Raw genomic sequence first — 21,480 nt, 5'->3', positions numbered from 1 at the left:
GGGCAAAAATTACATTGGGGAAGAAAACTAGTAAAGCCACTCCTACGATAGCGCTAGGGGTGTGCTATAGACCTCCGGGATCTAATTTGGATATGGATAGAGCCCTTTTTAATGTCTTTATTAAAGTAAATACTAATGGAAACTGCGTGATCATGGGAGACTAACTTCCCAGATATAGACTGGAGGACCAGTGCTAGTAATAGTAATAGGGCTCAGATTTTCCTAGATGCAATAGCTGATGGATTCCTTCATCAAGTAGTTGCTGAACCGACAAGAGGGGATGCCATTTTAGATTTGGTTTTAGTGAGCAGCAAGGACCTCGTAGAACAAATGGTTGTAGGGGACAATCTTGGCTCAAGTGATCATGAGCTAATTCAGTTCAAACTGAATGGAAGGATTAACAAAAATAAATCTGCAACTAGAGTTTTTGATTTCAAAAGGGCTGACTTTCAAAAATTAAGGAAATTAGTTAGGGAAGTGGATTGGACTGAAGAACTTATGGATCTAAAGGTAGAGGAGGCCTGGGATTACTTTAAATCAAAGCTGCAGAAGCTATCGGAAGCCTGTATCCCAAGAAAGGGGAAAAAATTCATAGGAAGGAGTTGTAGACCAAGCTGGATGAGCAAGCATCTTAGAGAGGTGATTAAGAAGAAGCAGAAAGCATACAGGGAGTGGAAGATGGGAGGGATCAGCAAGGAAAGCTACCTAATTGAGGTCAGAACATGTAGGGATAAAGTGAGACAGGCTAAAAGTCGAGTTTCAGAGTAGCAGCCGTGTTAGTCTGTATTCACAAAAAGAAAAGGAGTACTTGTGGCACCTTAGAGACTAACAAGTTTATTAGAGCATAAGCTTTCGTGAGCTACAGCTCACTTCATCGGATGCATTTGGTGGAAAAAACAGAGGAGAGATTTATATACACCCACACAGAGAACATGAAACAATGGGTTTATCATACACACTGTAAGGAGAGTGATCACTTAAGATAAGCCATCACCAGCAGCAGGGGGGGGAAAGGAGGAAAACCTTTCATGGTGACAAGCAAGGTAGGCTAATTCCAGCAGTTAACAAGAATATCAGAGGAACAGTGGGGGGTGGGGTGGGAGGGAGAAATACCATGGGGAAATAGTTTTACTTTGTGTAATGACTCATCCATTCCCAGTCTCTATTCAAGCCTAAGTTAGTTGTATCCAGTTTGCAAATTCATTCCAATTCAGCAGTCTCTCGTTGGAGTCTGTTTTTGAAGCTTTTTTGTTGAAGGATAGCCACTCTTAGTCACCTACTACAGGACAGGCCCAACAAAGAAAACAACAGAACGCCATTAGCCATCACCTTCAGCCCCCAACTAAAACCTCTCCAACACATCATCAAGGATCTACAACCTATCCTGAAGGACGACCCATCACTTTCACAGATCTTGGGAGACAGACCAGTCCGGGCTTACAGACAGCCCCCCAATCTGAAGCAAATACTCACCAGCAACCACACACCACACAACAGAACCACTAACCCAGGAACCTATCCTTGCAACAAAGCCCGTTGCCAACTCTGTCCACATATCTATTCAGGGGATACCATCATAGGGCCTAATCACATCAGCCACACTATCAGAGGCTCGTTCACCTGCGCATCTACCAATGTGATATATGCCATCATGTGCCAGCAATGCCCCTCTGCCATGTACATTGGCCAAACTGGACAGTCTCTACGTAAAAGAATGAATGGACACAAATCAGACGTCAAGAATTATAACATTCAAAAACCAGTTGGAGAACACTTCAATCTCTCTGGTCACTCGATCACAGACCTAAGAGTGGCTATCCTTCAACAAAAAAGCTTCAAAAACAGACTCCAACGAGAGACTGCTGAATTGGAATTAATTTGCAAACTGGATACAACTAACTTAGGCTTGAATAGAGACTGGGAATGGATGAGTCATTACACAAAGTAAAACTATTTCCCCATGGTATTTCTCCCTCCCACCCCACCCCCCACTGTTCCTCTGATATTCTTGTTAACTGCTGGAATTAGCCTACCTTGCTTGTCACCATGAAAGGTTTTCCTCCTTTCCCCCCCCCTGCTGCTGGTGATGGCTTATCTTAAGTGATCATTCTCCTTACAGTGTGTATGATAAACCCATTGTTTCATGTTCTCTGTGTGGGTGTATATAAATCTCTCCTCTGTTTTTTCCACCAAATGCATCCGATGAAGTGAGCTGTAGCTCACGAAAGCTTATGCTCTAATAAATTTGTTAGTCTCTAAGGTGCCACAAGTACTCCTTTTCTTTTTGCTAAAAGTCGAGTAGAGTTGGACCTTGCAAAGGGAATTAAAACCAATAGTAAAAGGTTCTATAGCCATATAAATAAGAAGAAAACTAAGAAAGAAGAAGTGGGGCCGCTAAACACTGAGGATGGAGTGGAGGTTAAAGATAATCTAGCATGGCACAATATCTAAACAAATACTTTGCCTCAGTCTTTAATAAGGCTAAAGAGGATCTTGGGGATAATGGTAGCATGACAAATGGGAATGAGGATATAGAGGTAGATATTACCATATCTGAGGTAGAAGCGAAACTGAAACAGCTTAATGGGACTAAATCGGGGGGCCCAGATAATCTTCATCCAAGAATATTAAAGGAATTGGTACCTGAAATTGCAAGCCCATTAGCAAGAATTTTTAATGAATCTGTAAACTCAGGAGTAGTACCGAATGATTGGAGAATTGCTAATATAGTTCCTATTTTTAAGAAAGGAAAAAAAAAGTGATCCAGGTAACTACAGGCCAGTTAGTTTGACATCTGTAGTATGCAAGGTCCTGGAAAAAATTTTGAAGGAGAAATTAGTTAAGGACATTGAAGTCAATGGTAAATGGGACAAAATACAACATGGTTTTACAAAAGGTAGATCGTGCCAAACCAACCTAACCTCCTTTTTTGAAAAGGTAACAGATTTTATAGATAAAGGAAATGAAGTGGATCTAATTTACCTAGATTTCAGTAAGGCATTTGATACCGTGCCACATGGGGGATTATTAGTTAAATTGGAGAAGATGGGGATCAATATGAACATCAAAAGGTGGATAAGGAATTGGTTAAAGGGGAGACTGCAACGGATCCTACTGAAAGGTGAACTGTCAGGTTGGAGGGAGGTTACCAGTGGAGTTCCTCAGGGATCGGTTTTGGAACCAATCTTGTTTAATCTTTTTATTACTGACCTTGGCACAAAAAGTGGAAGTGTGCTAATAAAGTATGCAGATGATACAAAGCTGGGAGGTATTGCCAATTCGGAGAAGGATCGGGATATTATACAGGAGGATCTGGATGACCTTGTAAACTGGAGTAATAGTAATAGGATGAAATTTAATAGCGACAAGTGTAAGGTTATGCATTTAGGGATTAATAACAAGAATTTTAGTTATAAGTTGGGGACGCATCAATTAGAAGTAACGGAAGAGGAGAAGGACCTTGGAGTATTGGTTGATCATAGGATGACTATGAGCTGCCAATGTGATATGGCTGTGAAAAAAGCTAATGCGGTTTTGGGATGCATCAGGAGAGGCATTTCCAGTAGGGATAAGGAGGTTTTAGTACCATTATACAAGGCACTGGTGAGACCTCACCTAGAATACTGTGTGCAGTTCTGGTCTCCCATGTTTAAAAAGGATGAATTCAAACTGGAGCAGGTACAGAGAAGGGCTACTAGGATGATCCGAGGAATGGAAAACTTGTCTTATGAAAGGAGACTCAAGGAGCTTGGCTTGTTTAGCCTAACTAAAAGAAGGTTGAGGGGAGATATGATTGCTCTCTATAAATATATCAGAGGGATAAATACACGAGAGGGAGAGGAATTATTTCAGCTCAGTACCAATGTGGACACAAGAACAAATGGGTATAAACTGGCCACCAGGAAGTTTAGACTTGAAATCAGACGAAGGTTTTTAACCATCAGAGGCGTGAAGTTTTGGAATAGCCTTCCAAGGGAAGCAGTGGGGGCAAAAGATTTATCTGGTTTTAAGATTCTACTTGATAAATTTATGGAGGAGATGGTATGATGGGATAAATGGGATTTTGGTAAGTAATTGATCTTTAAATATTCAGGGTAAATAGGCCAAATCCCCTGAGATGGGATATTAGATGGATGGGATCTGAGTTACCCAGGAAAGAATTTTCTGTAGTATCTGGCTGGTGAATCTAGCCCATATGCTCAGGGTTTAGCTGATCGCCATATTTGGGGTCGGGAAGGAATTTTCCTCCAGGGCAGATCAGAGAGGCCCTGGAGGTTTTTCGTCTTCCTCTGTAGCATGGGGTATGGTTGACTTGAGGGAGGCTCCTCTGCTCCTTGAAGTCTTTAAACCATGATTTAAGGACTTCAATAGCTCAGACATGGGTGAGATTCTGTGGCCTGCGCTGTGCAGGAGGTCGGACTAGATGATCAGAATGGTCCCTTCTGACCTTAGTATCTATGAATCTATGAATCTATAAAAAGACCCCTTCCTAGAAATGTTCAATCTAAGCTGAAAAGAATAACTGCTTGAAATCTTTATTGATATTATGACAGATAACGAAAAAAAGAGATATTCGTACCAAGATCAACCTAAAACTCTAAAACAGAAGGGTTGTCACTGCTGCTGAGCTCTACAAGTCAGTTCAACGCCAATCCCCTTGAGCCAGCAACAAACCATCTCTAACTCTTTCTATCCATGAATCTAAGCACAGCATGCAAGTAATTTGTTGTGGGCTTGGACTAAAGTATTTACATTACATGTTTACCATCCAATTATTAATTTAAAAAAAATCATATATAGTCTGAATGACCAGTTAATGGACTGCTTGCAAGGATTATTTTAAATTTTCTCTTTATTTTAATTAAATGCTCAGGTACCCATTTCAGTATATTTCTTTTTCTGTTTGCATTATCAATTTATATTCATAGAAATACTATCTGCCTGCTCTGGCTGAAGTATGCATTTGGGAATATTGTATATTGCTTGTAGTTTGGGACCTGTGTAAATCACTATTTCATGGTGGGCACAGAAATCATGAAAATACCCCCAAACTGTGACTTTTAAAAATACTATCTGAGGCTCTGTCTACACTACTGCGGTAAGTCGACCTACGCTACGCAACTCCAGCTACATACCTTAGGTTGAGTTACCACGGGGTCTACACTGCGAGGGATCGATGAGATAAAAATCTCTCATCAACTTACCTTACTCTTCTCATCAGGGGTAGAGTACAGGGATCGACTGGAGAGCAACCTGCAGTGGATTTGGTGGGTCTTTACTAGACCTACTAAATCAACCGCCAGTGTATCAATCTCAGAGCGTCAATACAGACTGTAGTGTAGACCTGCCCTTAATTACAATGATCTTTTAAATATTACCTTAGCTTACGATGCTGTCCCCATGCAGAGAAACAGAGTGCTATGTGCCTGTCTGTCAGGAAGAATGGAGTACTGTGCACAAAAGGAGTATATGTCAAGAACGGTATGAATTTCACCAGCAAACTTTGTCGATGTCAAGATTAAATTTGTTGGTTACGTTCATTCCATGAAAACTCCATAAAATTCAATACTTTGCCTTACTTACAGTATTTTTGTCTCTTATTTTTTGTGTCTGATTGCCAGTGAATGTTGTTCAAGCAAAGGCTACTCCAAAAAGCAATTCCTTTGTTGTACCCTGCCTACAAGTGGTTGCCATTTTGAGGGGCCCATGAAATGAGTAAAAGAAGCATGCATTAATTAACCTATACCTGACCTCCCTTCTCTTTCCTCAGAGGATTCCACCTCTAGGATTGTCTGAGTCAGGTCTGGCTGGCTCTCAATGAGCTCCAGGCTCTCTGCAGAGTCTGTATCCTCCATGTCCCCCTCCTCAGCAAGCTTTTCATCACTGTGAATTGCGGGGGCTCCTTCTTCCATGTCTTGTGAGATGCCAAGTGTCACCTGCTGGCTGGTTGTGGTGTCCTTGCCTAGTATGGGATCCAGATCTGCACAGCAGTGGCCAATTAGTAGTACTACTACAGCTCCCAGATTCTGACGACAACCTCTACCTTTTGGTAGGACTGTTGTAGTTCTCCCCTTTGCCCAACATTGCTGCTCATCCCTCTACAACTTTTGCATTTCCTCTGCAATGTCAGAATAAACTTGTTTATTCCTGGGGAGCAATTCCACAGCCGGGCTTGCACTGTCTCTTCTCTACAGGGGCTAAGAAAGTCCAGGAGGTCTTTCTTAGACCTAACTGCAGCACGAGGCAGCATGACATTTTCTTAATTGCAGCTGTATCTGGTGCCCATATCTGTGTGCTAAGGTAATAAAGATGTACTCGATAAGGTGGACTACTAGAAAGAGAGGAACTTCCAAAACATGCTGGGGATTTCAAAGCAGGAAAGGGGGAAAGACTTCCAGTCACTGTGGTCCCTGGGCAACAGAATTCAAAATTAGGACAGAGTGGTCACTGTGACAGGAACAGGAGCTTTGTGGGATAGTTCCTGGAGGACTATTTCCACTGGTATAGGTAACGCATTCTAACAGTGGAACAGCACCAGTAGAGGGCTTATGTCAGTCAAGGAGGTGGTTTAACTTGACTGATACAAAGTCAGTGTTTTACCAACAGGAATCAAAATTGAGCATGGAGACATGCAAGAATGTGTTGACATAAGGCAAGTTTTACTAGCAAAACTTGATAGCGTAGACCACGCCTTAGTCAGTCATGGACATTTCACCTTAAAAGAGGTACCAAGTTTAAATCCTGATTTATTGCTAATCTCTACCAACTCAACATCTGCAGGTGGTATGCCGGTGTAAGGCAAGGATCTGGAGCTAAAAAGTCAACTGACCTTAAAGTGGGTAAAGTTTCTGTTAGAACCACATACCGTGCTGCCAGGCCCCATGTCACTGACCCCAACAGCTGGCCAATACAGATATAGAGCTGGATATACTATATAGTAAATGCATAAACAACATACTAAATGCACAGCAGCTTATCTCTTAACTAACCCTACTATATATATATATATATATATATATATATACACACACACACACATACATACACACACTATATAGTAGCCTCATATACACAATGAACAAGAGAGGTGGCATACTGCCCACTGCAACAGAGGAACAGTTACCCATAGCTTCTCTGAGTTGTTTCACAGAGATAAGAATGGAGTCACTCAAGAGCAGCTCTGCTAGTGTTCACAAGACAGCTAACAAAATCTTTTACAGTGAACTGTATTAAAGGTTGCTGACATATCTAAAACAATCAGCATGGGCCCTTTATCTTCATCCATTGCTAGGAGATAGTTAACTAAAGCAACCACTGCAGTTTCTATCCCATACCCAAGCCTATAACCAGATTAAACATGATTAAAAATCTGAGGAATCCAAGAACTGCCAGAATTGCCTTGCCATGAACTTCAGTGACCTTTCCTAAAATCTGAACTATGACACAGAGCAATAGTTAGCCAGAAAATCAACGTTAAGAGTTAGTTTTCTGAGCACAGCCTCACACAGTAACTTCTTTAAGAGCTGCTAGTAGCCTGCTCCACATATGGAAATATTGACAATCTTGACCAACACTAGCCTCTGTACTCCTCCACTGGCCTTCACCAGCAAGGAAGGACAAGGTTCTAATTTGTATGTTGTGGCATAAAGCTGCCCCAGCATCTCTAACTTCAATGAGCAACTATGGTTGAAACTCAAACTGACACAGTGTTTGTCCCCTCACACCACTGATCTGTGTCCATGGCAGGGGATAGCTCAGGCTGAATTTAAGCATTTTTGGTTGCAAAGAAATATGAAAATTTTTCATAAACAAGAAAAAACAAACACCACAATAATTTAATGGATTCAGCAAGGATTCACCAAGCCATCAGCCACTCAGAACAATTCAGCTGTGCAAGACTTCGCAACTACTATGATGGATGTGAAGTATATTTTTTGCTTCTCGCACAGCAAAAGCATGCAATCTTAACAACTCAGTATGAAGCAATCAGTCCGATTGGGCTCAAGATTTCCAGCATCAACACTAGCCAACTGCCATCTTCCTTTATCTGTCACAGTCATCTATAAACCACAGTGACATACGAGGACAAATCCAGAACAGTATGTACTTAAGAGTCACTGTAACAGTGGAGAACAAAAGATTGTCAATGGTTTGATAAGACTTTATAATAGAGTGGTCTGTCAGAAGAACAGATTTATCCCCTAAGACCACCCGGAAAACTCACTGGGGGTCCATGAACCTCTATAGGCAAAACCATTAAAACAGTTCAGATAGATGCATCCTAATCTAAAATTGAAGGAGATAAGAATTGTTCCATCACAGGGGTAATTATCCATCTCTCTAGTCTAACGTCTACCCCAGAATAAACCACAAGACCTGAAGTATACCCACCCTTATGAGCTTGCAACCACCTGCAAACTAGAGAAACAAGACGACACCTATAACCTAGGATAATACAACACAACTTAGTACTTGAGAAAAGATTGCTCAAAGTGTTTTGCTCAAAGACCATTAATCATATTGACTTTGATTTAAAATAGAATCAACAGAGAAGAAAACATTTATACTTTCTGCCAACACATATTTGGTAAATATGCTCAAAAGAAGATCCAGGCTGGAGAAAATTTAATCCTTTGCTTGAACCTCCTAATGTTATACTCCTTCTATGATCCTTCTATGATCAGCTGCATGCCATTCTGGGGGGGACCCTACCAGTACCTCAACACTCTCCGTGGACACCTGCAAGGTGGAAACCTCATGCAACACAGATGAGGATTTTGTGGATGAAGAAGAGGAGAATGTGCAGCAGGCAAGCAGAGAATCTATTCTCCTGGCAGCTAGGACCTTTTCCTTACCCTGGAGTCAATACCCACCCAGGGCCTATTGTTCCCTGATGGCGGAGAAGGCACCTCTGGTGAGTGCACATTTCAAACGACACCACAGGGGTTAAAAGCAATTGTGTTTAATGTTTGATTTGCCCTGAACAATTGGGATGCATTCGCAGCCAGTACAGCTAATGGAAAAGTCTATTAAGGTATCTGGAGATGGAGTGGGAATCCTCCATGAAGCTCTCCTGGAGGTACTCTGAAAGCCTTTGCAGAAGGTTTCTGGGGAGAGTTATTTCGTCCTCCACAGTAGGACACTTTATCACGCCAAGCCAGTAGCAAGTGGTCTGGAATCATTGCAGCACAAAGCATGGCAGTGAATGGTCCTGGGTTTTGGTCCTGGGTGGCATTTATGCAACATTCTCTCTCTCTATCTTTCTGTGTCAGCCTCAGGAGAGTGATATCGTTCATGGTCACCTGGTTGAAATAGGGGAAGTTTTGTAAGGGAACAGTAATCCCCTCTGTTTCGTGATCCCTAACACATTAGACCCCGGACATGCTGGGCTGTTTGCGCTTGGCTAAAAGGAATCATCCCGGAGAATAGCCACGCGGGGGAAGAGGGGTGTGCTACACATCCACCCCAAAACAGCAGCCCCTACTTTTAAATGGAAACCCTCCTTTTAAATGGCAAACACAACTGACATTGGTTGCTATTGCGCTGCAGTTTGAAACCATTCCCACATGCTATGAATGCGGAAGAAGTCAACCCCATGTACCCTTTGGCTTACCATGGCTACCTGGAAACCAAATTCTGTTGCCCATACTGGCAGGCGCTCAATATAAAAGGCAAAATGAGACCTTGTACCTAAAGCACATGTGCTGTCTGCTGGGAATTGCTTGATTCACTGTGAAAGAATCTCCCTTTTATTCTCAGAATTGTATCTTCTTAAAAGTCTACTCTCCTTCTTTTTCCCCCCGTGCAGCTGCATATGTTTCTATGCTCCCTGCATCAACTCCATCCCTGAGGTTATCGCAGATTAGAAGGCAAAAAAAAGCACTCGCGATGACATGTTTTCAGAGCTCATGAAGTCCTCCAGCACTGATAGGGCACAGCTGAATGCATGGAGGCATTCGGTGGCAGAGGCCAGGAAAGCATACAGTGAGCATGATCGGAACACGCAAGAGGAGATGCTGAGGCTAATGGGGGGGCAAATGAACATGAGAGGCATCTGGTGGAGCTGCAGGAAAGGCAACTAGAGTACAGACCACCGCTGCAGCCATTGTGAAACCACCTGCCCTCCTCGCCAAGATCCATATCCTCCTCACCCAGACGTCCAAGAACGGGGGGGGGGGGGGAATAGGATGGGGATAGGGCGGGGCTCCGTGTACCCTGCTACTCGTCTAACTCCAGGGAGTGGCCTAAGCAACAGAAGGCTGTCATTCAAACAACTTTGATTTGTAGCATAGCTACAATAAGCAATGTGGCCTTGTCTTTCCCTCCTCCCCCACCCTACCATCAAACCCTTTGTACACCCGGGCTTCCTTTTACTAGTCAGCACTGTCAGCGTTCTCAAGGTATTTTTAATAAATAAAGAATGAATGGATACGAACAATTGGGACTTTATTTCCTGTGCCAGTTGGGAATTGGCTTACAGCGAAGTATATTCACCAAAGGGGGCAGCTTTGCATCAAGGACAAACACACACAACTGTCACACCGTAGCCTGGTCAGTCATGAAACCTGTTTTCAAAGCCGCTCTGATGCGCAGCGCGCCTCAGCGTGCTCTTCTAATTGCCCCAGTGTCTGGCTGCTCAAAATTGACTGCCAGGTGATATGCCTCAACCATAAACATCTCCCCCTTACTCTCACAGATATGGAGCACACAGCAAGCAGCAATAACAATGGGAATATTGCTTTCGCTGAAGTCTAACCTACTCAGCAAACTGTGCCAGTGCCCTTTTAAACATCCAAAGGCACATTCTACCACCATTCTGCACTTGCTCAGCCTACACTTAAACTGCTCCTTACTGCTGTCCAGGCTACCTGTGTACGGCTTCATGAGCCATGGGAGCAAGGGGTAGGCTGGGTCCCCAAGGATAACTATTGGCATTTCAACAACCCCAATGGTAATTTTCTGGGAAGAAAGTCCCTTCCTGCAGCCCAGAGTCCAGAAAGATGCGAGCGTCATGCACCTTTCCCGACCATCCCATGTTGATGTCGGTGACACGGCACTTGTGATCCACCAGTGCTTGCAGCACCATTGAAAAGTACCCCTTGCGGTTTATGTACTGGCTGCCCTGGTGGTCCGGTCCCAAGACAGGGATATGTGTTCAATCTATCATCCCACCACAGTTAGGGAATCCCATTGCAGCAAAGCCATCCACTATGTCCTGCACATTTCCCACAGTAACTACCCTTCCTAGCAGAAGGGTGTTGATTGCCCTGGACTTCTTGGATCACAGCAGCCCCCATGGTGGACTTGCCGACTCCAAATAGCAGTCGGGTATTGCAAGCTTCCACAGGCTATAGCCACTTGCTTCTCAACTGTCAGGACAGGTCTCATCTTGGTATTCCTGCGCTTCAGGGCAGGTGAAAGCAACTCACAAAGTTCCAGGAAAGTGGCCTTATGCACACAAAAGTTTTGCAGCCACTGGAAATCATCCCATACCAGCAACACTTTGCAGTCCCACCAGTCTGGGCTTGTTTGCTGGGCCCAGAATCGGCGTTCCACTGTATCAACATGCCCCAATGCCGTCATGATATCCCAATTGCCACATCCAATGCTTTCAGGAATGTCTGTGTCCATGTCCTCCTCACAATCTTCCTCATGCTGGCGGCTCCTAGCCAGGCTCTGCACATACTGCAGGATAATGCATGAAGAATTTGTAATGCTCACGAAAGCAGTGTACAGCTGAGCAGGCTCCATGCTTGCCATGCTATGGCATCTGCACAGATAACTCGGGGAAAAAAAGGCGTGAAACAATTGTTTGCCATTGCTTTCAAGGAAGGAGGAGGGGAGACTGACGACATATACCCAAAACAACCCATGACAATTTTTTTGCCCCATCAGACATTGGGAACTTAACCTAGAATTCCAGTGGGCAGCGAGGACTGAGGGATAGCTACCCACAGTGCACCACTCCGTGAGGAGATGTTAGCCACGGTATTGAGGACACACTCCACCGACCCAATGTACTTAGTGGGGACATGCACGATCGACTGTATAAAATCGGTTGCTAAAGATCTACTTCCATAAAATCAACCTAATTTTGTAGTGTAGACATGCACTTAATACAGTATTTTAAATATCTGAGAAATAATGAGTAAGAAGAAAATCAAATGTGCCTACACAAAGTATTTACTCTGTTATTAAGTTTAAAAAGAAAGTTTTCCATATACAATCTATTATCTTAAGTGAAGCCGAAATTCACCTTTTTTAAAAGGTGCAGTATTATTACTTTTTTTGTATCACACTCTTTAGAGGCAATACAATGCTAACATCTCATGCTTTATGTTCACTGACAACATCAGTATGGAGACGGTATTATTTTAATGAATTATTGAAATATTTTTTCCTAAGAGGCTCATGTGGAACTTCCCAAAACATGCTCCACTAGGTGATTGAGGACATTGACTTTATAGTCTCATGTGAAAGGGCATGGCTTAAGACAAAACACAGGCAAAGGGAGACTTAAAAAAAAATTAAGCCCATCCCTTTTTATGGTCTCTAGACCCAATGCCTAACTTGCTATTTTTATTGTCTCTAGATTTTTATCGCAGAGTATTGCTTTGTTATTTTTTAAATTTAACTTGAACTTGGCTCCACACAACTGCCAGTTACTAATATTCCTTCATCCCTTGGCTGCCATTTGTGAGTTTTAGATCATTTTCATTAAGGTTGTTAATCAGTACCTATTTTCTCTTGAGTAGTTACTTTTTAACTGTTAGTAACTACTGACAATTTTAAACCGTATCTATTGTAGATTTTAATTTTTTCCCCCTTTGGGACAAGAACCCCCAGAATCATCTTATATTCCAATGTAAGATTGTGAAAGATGCTAAAACTGAATAGCCTTACCGATTACATCTACCATCTAGATACATTACAACAAACATTTGAGGAAAACAATTTGATAAAGACAAAATTTTCAGATGTTTTGGTTGAGAGTACAGCATATCTGCTTTGTGATGAAACTTTGAAGGCGCTCACATACAGAGCACAAAGGCAAGTGAACACATAATAATAGACTATGAATAGATATTAAATTATTTCTATAAAATTTTATCAGCATCTTAAATTATGCTATTTTCAATACATAATATAGTCTTTTCTGTTCAGTAAGTACAGAAGTAGGCAAAGCCATTTGGTTACCAGTTAGTAAATTGAAAGTTCATGGGACAAGAAGAGTGAAACGAACTATCTTACTTTGAAGATAGTAAACTTTTCTTCTATTCCCTTAAAAAGCAGATACGTTTCTACTGACTCTTACCCAGAAGAGTCTTCCTTGTATTCTCTCAGATCCTTGACTGTAGAACATTATTACTAGGGAAAGTTATTGGTTTTGACCAAGTCTACAGCTTTGGGAGGAACAAACGTGGAGTGGGACATTTGTCTAGCCAGCCATATCAGTCAAGTCAACCTTGGAAATCAGTGGGGTGAGTGTCAGCATTTTATTGTCCTCACATCCAAGATTTTTTTTTTCCTCCAGTAAATACCAAAAAAAATATCTTCCCAATGAAAATATGCACAACGATATGTTTACACAGAACAACAAAATACAAAGAATGAAGTTTGGTAGTGAAAATTACATTTCTCTCTGATACTTACCACACAATTTACACACAGAACGGTTTAAAATGATGTGTTTATGCACTTCATAGAACAGATTATGAAGTATATAGATCACCTACTCCTGCATATTTGTGCATCCCTTCCTCTCCTTACCACCAAATGAAGTCTCTCCATATGCAATTCACCTATTTAGGTCTTTTCTAAAGAAAGCTAAGTATATTTATTCCAAACTTTAGCCAATTAGCTACTTGCTTTCAGTGATTGTTTTACCTCCCTACCTTGCCAAGGCTTGGATCTTTGCTACATGTCGCTCCTCATGCTCCGCTACTTTCCTTCTCAAGTTTTCAATTTCTTGCCTGAGTAGTGCAGAATGTTCCATCTCTCCATCAAGCAGGTTTCGCAGAGATCTGCAAAAAGGGAGCTCCATCTGTTATAACCAGGCAAATCCCCTGTGATTTACAGTGCTGTATATATAAAGCTGGGTGGGGCTCAACCCACAATCACTGGGGGGGGGGAGGGAGAGGAATGGATGGGGTTCATCAGCAGTCCCTACATTTTTAAACCACAATAAGAATAAGTTACAAATAATTAAGTCACTTTTTAAACAATAAAAATGCAGAACATTAAAAAAAGCCACTTGACGGTGTAAACTGAAATCTGTATGACTGTAGTATGTGTCCACCTGGAGAAAAGACCACACCTTCTTTATATTATTTCTATGTTTTTACTTATGGTGTTCCAAATAGACTGAGTAAGTACAAAGCTGGGATAAGGAAGGGGTTTGCTTCTCTATTTCATTTTGTTATTTAAAATATTTTTTAAAAGTTTAATTTTAAATTATAAAGCATTTTTCATCCAAAAGAAATAGAAAAAGATTTACAAACTATACATTTACACAATTCTAGCATAATATATTTATATTTAGTGTGGTTTCTACTTCTGGTGTGGCAGCTAACCGACATACAAGATGCTGCGTAACTGAGAAAAGAGGAAACATTCTGACCCAAAGTACTGTTCTCTTATGAAAAGTATCTTGAGATCTTAAAATATTATTTTGACCACAAATTTAGTCTTTGTAAAAATATAGTTTAACAAAAATTCTCACCTCAGTCAGTTCCGTGCAATTTTAATTCTAATGAAAGTTTGTCTGCTTGTAAATCATAGACATCATAGACTGTAGGACTGGAAGGTACCTTGATAAAATCATTTCATCCAGTCTCCTGAATTGAGACAGGACTAGGAATTATCTAGATTAAACTATCCCCTACAGGTGTTTGTCAAACTTGTTCTTAAAATCCTCCAGTGATGGAGATTCCACAACCTCCCTAGGTAATTTCGTCCAGTGCATAATTACCCTAAGAGTAAGGAAGGTTTTTCCAATGTCTAACCTAAATCTCCATTGCTGCAATTTAAGATCATTCTTTCTTGCCCTGTCCTCAGTACTTGAAGACTTATGTCCCCCAGTCTTCTCCTCTCCAGACTAAACCACCCAATTTTTTTCAATCTTTCCTTGTAGGTCATGTTTTTTAGACCTTTAGTCATTTTTGTTGCTCTCCTCTGGACTTTCTCCAATTTGCCCACATCTTTCCCAAAGTGTGACATAACTGGACACAGTACTTCAGTTAAGGCCTTATCAGTGCTGAGTAGAAAGAAAGAATTAGTTCGTGTGTCTTGCTTACAAAACTGCTGCTAATACATACCAGAATGATGTTCATTTTATGGAACAGTATTACACAGACGACTCATACTTACTTTATGATCCACTATAACCCCCAGATCTTTTTTTGCAGTTCTTTTTCTGAGGCAATCATTTCCCATTTTGTATTTGTGCATTAGATTATTTCTTCTAAGTACAGTACATTGCATTTGTCCTCATTGATTTTTATGCTATTAATTTCACACCACTTTTCCAGTTTGTCAAGATCATTTTGAATTCTAATCCTGTCCTTCAAAGCATTTGCAACTCAGCTTGGTATCAACCACAAACTTTATAAGCGTATGCGTCATGCCATTTTTCCAAATCATTTACGAAATTATTGAATAGAACTGGACCCAGGACAGATCCCTGAAGGACACCATTCAATAAGCTGTTCCAGCTTCACAGTGAACCATTGATAACTACTCTAAGTAGATAACAGTTACACAGCCACCTTATATTAGGTTATAGAAGCACTGCAGCATATTGCTTCTTAAGTTGCACAAAAGGAATACAAGCACTAAGCAGAAGATAACTGCTTTAATAGCAATTGTTCCTACATGTAAAGGAGCTAAATGACAAAAACATAATTATGATGAAATTATACATGGCATTCAGTGTAGAAATAGAAAGTTACCTGTTCTTTTCTTCGAGTTCATCCTTTCTGTTCATCATGGCCACAATAGCTTGCCGAAGTTCATCTGAAAAGGGAAGAAAATATAAATGAACTATGCATCCTTTTATCATTTCAGATTAAAAGGTCATAAGTACTATGGCCCCAATTCAGGAAAGCACTTATGTGCTTATGTTTTATCAACTTAAGTGATCTTTTGAGAAGTGGTATAACTTGACACCTGCAGTATGCAATAGTATACCTTGTTTAGTATTGTAAATCAGTCTGAATGAGGCTGTAACTCTAATTTTAACAATGCAGTCTACTTCACTGCAGCTGCTGTCTTCTGACACTGCCACGTACGACATCTTAAAATAAGTTAATATTTACAATATATGTACGTGAACAAGGCAAATCGTCATAGCTTATGATCTTTACTTCACTCAACCTCTCAGCTGAACATTCTGACAAAGGAGATCTGCCTTGACAAGATAACTGCTCTTTCCCTAGTATCTGAGGGAGACTTAAAGGGCATGTCAGGTTACCAGAAATAAACTAATCAAGAGTCTCTCACTTTTTTTTTTTTTTTAGTTTTGGTCAACAAGAAAGTTTAATTAGTGCAGAGTAAGTCCCTTTTAAAACCAACTTTACTTGTTCCATAATCAATCCCCGCCTTCTTGATGACACTGGAGTGTCTGTATTTTTTAAGGTTTCAGAGTAGCAGCCGTGTTAGTCTATATTCACAAAAAGAAAAGGTGTACTTGTGGCACCTTAGAGACTAACAAATTTATTTGAGCATAAGCTTTCGTGAGCTACAGCTCACTTCATCGGATGCCCTTTTCTTTTTTGTATTTTTTAAACTAATTGAAAATTCTCTTGGGGAACAACGGAAAGGACAAATATGAGTCAGAAAATCCAATAACATCACATCAAGCTTTTAGGATGGAATTTTACACTGCTGTGCGGAATTACTAAACTACATGCAATAAATTCCTTCTGCATCCTAACAAAATTGAGAAATGCTAGATTTGAAGACAACCAGTCACATCGTTATCCTAGATATTCTATACTGCACAATAAAAACTTATTAAATGGACACATAAAATGACAATTATACTAATGATGTTTGGATTTTTATTTATGAAACCATCAGATTCAGAGTGAGAAAATTCAGCCATCAGTAACTAACTTGGCAGAAGATGGTGGCAGATTTGGGGACCCACAAATTCACCTCAGGCAAAAATTTTCAGAAGCACCTAAGGGTATGTCTACACTGCAACGTAACATCAGTGTCAGTGGCCCCTGGATTTGAGAACCCAAGAGCTTGAGCATCTACACTGATTGCCAAGGATAGGTTAAGAATTTTTTAACCAGTGCCCAAACCCAGGGTTCCAGTATCCACATTACAGTATACAGATCCAGCTGTATCCCAGACTTCCTAGTGGCCTCCTGAAATGTGGCTGTTCTAGCCCTTTCTTTGTGGTGCAACGTGGGAAAACTCGACTATCCACATTACACACAAGAACATTACAGGAAGTTTAAAAACCCTGCCAACATATTCTGCCGAGTAGTCATTTTTGTCTGCATGGTTCCAGCAACTGGAGTCAGTAACATGGAGGACATTTCAAGAACTTTTTTTTTTTTTTTATTATTGCTTGGGCTCTCACTCCTGTTTCAGGACACAGGCAGCTGAATTTCCATGAAATTCTGGCAGGCAGTTCGGCAGCATTTTCTGATCCACCAAAGGCATGTGACAGAGCTAATAACGGAGCAGGATGACGATAACAGAGACATGACAGACTCAAACTGGCTGATGCTGCTCCTGGACACTCAGTATAGCCACTGTTGACTTCTATATAGTCTGGTGCTTCTAAAGCAGGGCTACAAGCACAGAATGTTGGGATCACATCACTATGCAAACCTGGATTACCAGCATGAGGTCCAGCACTTTCGCATGAAGACAGTCATATTTCTGGAGCTTTGTGAACAACTTACCCTGACTGTCCAGTGTAAAGAAACACATGAAAGCAGCCATGCCAGTCCAGAAGTGGGTTGCTATAACCATCTGGAAGCCGGCTACCCAGACTGCTACAGGTCTGTTGCCAACAGTTTAGAGCTGGAAAGTTGACTGTGGGTAAAGTGGTGGTGGAGGTTTCTGAGGCAATCAGATGTGTGGTTTATCCCAAAGTGGCGGGCGTAAAAGATATTTCAGAAGTAACGGTTGGCTTTGAGAGAAATGGGGTTTCCTAACTGCATCAAATCCATTGATGGGACTTATGTGTCCACAGTTTGCTCTCCTCAAGGAGCACGAGTACATAAACCACAAAGGAAACTACTCCACAGTTTTGTAGGCCCTCATGGACCACAGAAGCCTATTTATGAATGTCAATAAGGGCTGCACTGGAAAAGTTCACAATGCCAGGGTTTTTCAATGAGCTTGAGTCTTCATTCATTGACAGGCTGGGACTCTATTCCCACCACATGGCATTGTCATAAACAGAGTTACCTTCCCCACTGTTACTCTGGGTGACCCCACATATTCCATTTTGCCTTGGCTTATGAAACTTTACTTTGATTTCAGAGTCCCTGGCAAAAGAAGGTTTAATTACATTCTCAACAAGTGTACAACGGAAGCTGAATCTGTGTTTGGCAGATTGAAATCCCGCTGGTGATGTTTACAGACCCATTTACATTCCAGTGCCATCAATTATGTCTGCATTACCGTGGCTTACTGTGCTCTTCACAATCTTTGTGAAACCAAAGGACAGCCATTTCTCCCTGAATGGACTGTAACAATGTGGGACAGCTGAATCAGTACACTCAGCCAGAAAGTATATCTGTCACAACTGGATGGACCTGGGCAACAGAAGTCAGGGATGCTTTTTTATACCTGAATTACAACATGGATTTTTGCACACTATTCTCCAAGTTGTCCCTGATCATGTGTTTACTTTTATTATTTGAAATACACATTATATGATGTGTTGCAGTGATGACAATTTTTTTTTTAAACACATGTATTGGAAAAGTGCAATATTAAACCACTGCCTGGAAGGTCAGCTGCTACTAGCATACCAAAACACCAACACCACCAAAAGCTTTAAAAGTAACCAAGAACCAAGTGCATAAAGAAGTACAAACAGTTCAACTATGTACAAGACAACCCCGTCCCAACTATTGCATGTCCTCTAACCCCTCTTTTTCCTTTCCCTTTCTTCCATGTTTGCCTTGGCACCAGGCGAGGGGAGTGGAGGCATCCACTGGGGAGGGGTTCAGAACTGAGGACTCCATGGGGCACATTTGCCCCATCCAGCAATTCAGATGGCCCATCCAGCCATGGAGTTGTCCAAGCTGTTCCTGGAATGCTGGTCAGGGTACCACAGAGGGGATGCAGCCTGTGGTGCTGGCACAGCAGGAGCCTGAAATCTTGCAGCCATTAGAGATAGCAGCCACTCAAACAGTTCTCTTTGTTGTGCTCTGTCTTTCTCCCTTAACCATCTTTCCCATTCCAGGAACTGTAAAGAGAGTGCCGGTTCTCATGCCACTACAGTATCCTCAAGCTGCGAAGCCAGACTGAGCCCTTCTGCTGGTCTCTCAGAATCTCTTTCCTCTTGCAACAAGTCCCCTTGTCTTTGGTACTCAACCTGCTTCTTGGCCCTGTCCAGAAATTCAACCATAAGTTCACCAAGAAAAACATCCCCTCTTAGAATGATCCACAAAGGTCTGGTGAGTCAGACTTCTGCAGTATGAGTGAGCTGCAGAGATATTGCAGCCTATAAAGGTCAAGGGGCCTGGAATAGGACATGACACAGGTTATTCTCTCAAATAGTTTGGTGCAGGAAAACAGAAAAAAAACCATTTTCGAATTTCAAGAACAGAAAATGCTACTTTTTTAAACTGAACTTCAATATATTGTGAGAGGGCTGCTTCACATGACAGAAGCTCCCTGGACACAGCTGGGTTAATTGCAGTAAAAAGTGCTAAGAGACTAGCAAGTTAAAAATCACAGTTACAAAATAGTGACCTCAGTGGCACTACCTGTGGAGAAAGGTACTACCGACATGAGTAAATGTTTCTAAATTTGCCCCTAAATCGTTGAACAACCATTCAGAATCAACTCTATTCTTGCCTTTATGATTTAAGCTTAGAAGGTCTATTTAAATAATTATTACTCTAAAGCCAAAATCCAAATGAAATTATGTGGATTATACCCTTTTCCATGATTTGTTTTAATTTTGTCTCTTTTTAGTTAACTATAGAGCAAATAATCAATTTCAGCAAGCACAAAGAATTACTTTACATTTATTTTTTCTAAATTAAAGTACTATATTAGCTTTGCAATTGAAGTGTCAAACCACAAATCCTATCCTATCCATATGCAATGCACATCCAGTCTATTTATTTTTCTTACCACAACGTAGTCTAGGCTCCATTTTTTAACTAAGATATGAAAGCAAAATTTAACGTTTTTGTTTTCCAAACTGACGTGCCCTAAGAAGATAAATCTATCTTCTCTCTGGATAGTCACTTTTCAATGTTTCTATCATGTATCAGCCTTCAAAAATATTACTAATCCGCAAAAGGATACAAAATATGCCTAAATTATAGGTTGCACTCACAGCAATGCCTATGGTTAAGGTTGCTTAATACTTTCCATTATAAAACAATGGTTCAGAAATGCAAGAATTAAGGTTGCTTGTGAAATAAGGACAGGTTACAGAGTAGCAGCCGTGTTAGTCTGTATTCGCAAAAAGAAGGAGTACTTGTGGCACCTTAGAGACTAACAAATTTATTTCAGCATAAGCTTTCGTGAGCTACAGCTCACTTCATCGGATGCATTTGGTGGAAAATACAGAGGGGAAATTTATATACACACACAGAGAACATGAAACCAGCAGCAGGGGGGGAAAGGAGGAAAACCTTTCATGGTGACAAGCAACGTAGGCTATTTCCAGCAGTTAACAAGAACATCTGAGGAACAGTGGGGGGTGGGGTGGAGGGGAGAAATAACATGGGGAAATAGTTTTACTTTGTGTAATGACTCATCCATTCCCAGTCTCTATTCAAGGCTAAGTTAACTGTATCCAGTTTGCAAATTAATTCCAATTCAGCAGTCCCTCGTTGGAGTCTGTTTTTGAAGTTTTTTTTGTTGAAGGATAGCCACCCTCAGGTCTGTAATCGAGTGACCGGAGAGATTGAAGTGTTCTCCAACTGGTTTTTGAATGTTATAATTCTTGACATCTGATTTGTGTCCATTTATTCTTTTACATAGATACTGTCCAGTTTGACCAACGTACATGGCAGAGGGGCATTGCTGGCACATGATGGCATATATCACATTGGTAGATGTGCAGGTGAAGGAGCCTCTGATAGTGTGGCTGATGTGATTAGGCCCTATGATGGTGTCCCCTGAATAGATATGTGAACAGAGTTGGCAACGGGCTTTGTTGCAAGGATAGGTTCCTAGGAACCACTAACCCCATGTTATTTCTCCCTCCCACCCCACCGTTCCTCAGATGTTCTTGTTAACTGCTGGAAATAGCCTACCTTGCTT

The 21,480-nt window shown here is 41.2% G+C and overlaps 1 protein-coding gene across 1 annotated transcript in view; it reads right to left on the bottom strand.

The window, feature by feature from the left end:
* The window catches only part of SNX29 (sorting nexin 29), a 477,394-nt gene that overhangs the window by 367,602 nt on the left and 88,312 nt on the right, over window positions 1–21,480 (bottom strand). The window contains 2 exon segments of the mRNA XM_043494140.1: window positions 13,896–14,024; window positions 15,951–16,014. Of these exon segments, the coding sequence (XP_043350075.1) occupies window positions 13,896–14,024; window positions 15,951–16,014 (193 nt within the window).

Source organism: Dermochelys coriacea, chromosome 10 (genome assembly GCF_009764565.3).
Source record: "Dermochelys coriacea isolate rDerCor1 chromosome 10, rDerCor1.pri.v4, whole genome shotgun sequence".
Lineage (NCBI taxonomy): Eukaryota > Metazoa > Chordata > Testudines > Dermochelyidae > Dermochelys > Dermochelys coriacea.
Note: the sequence above shows the minus strand (reverse complement) of the source record. Positions and strands in the feature narration are given on the sequence as shown.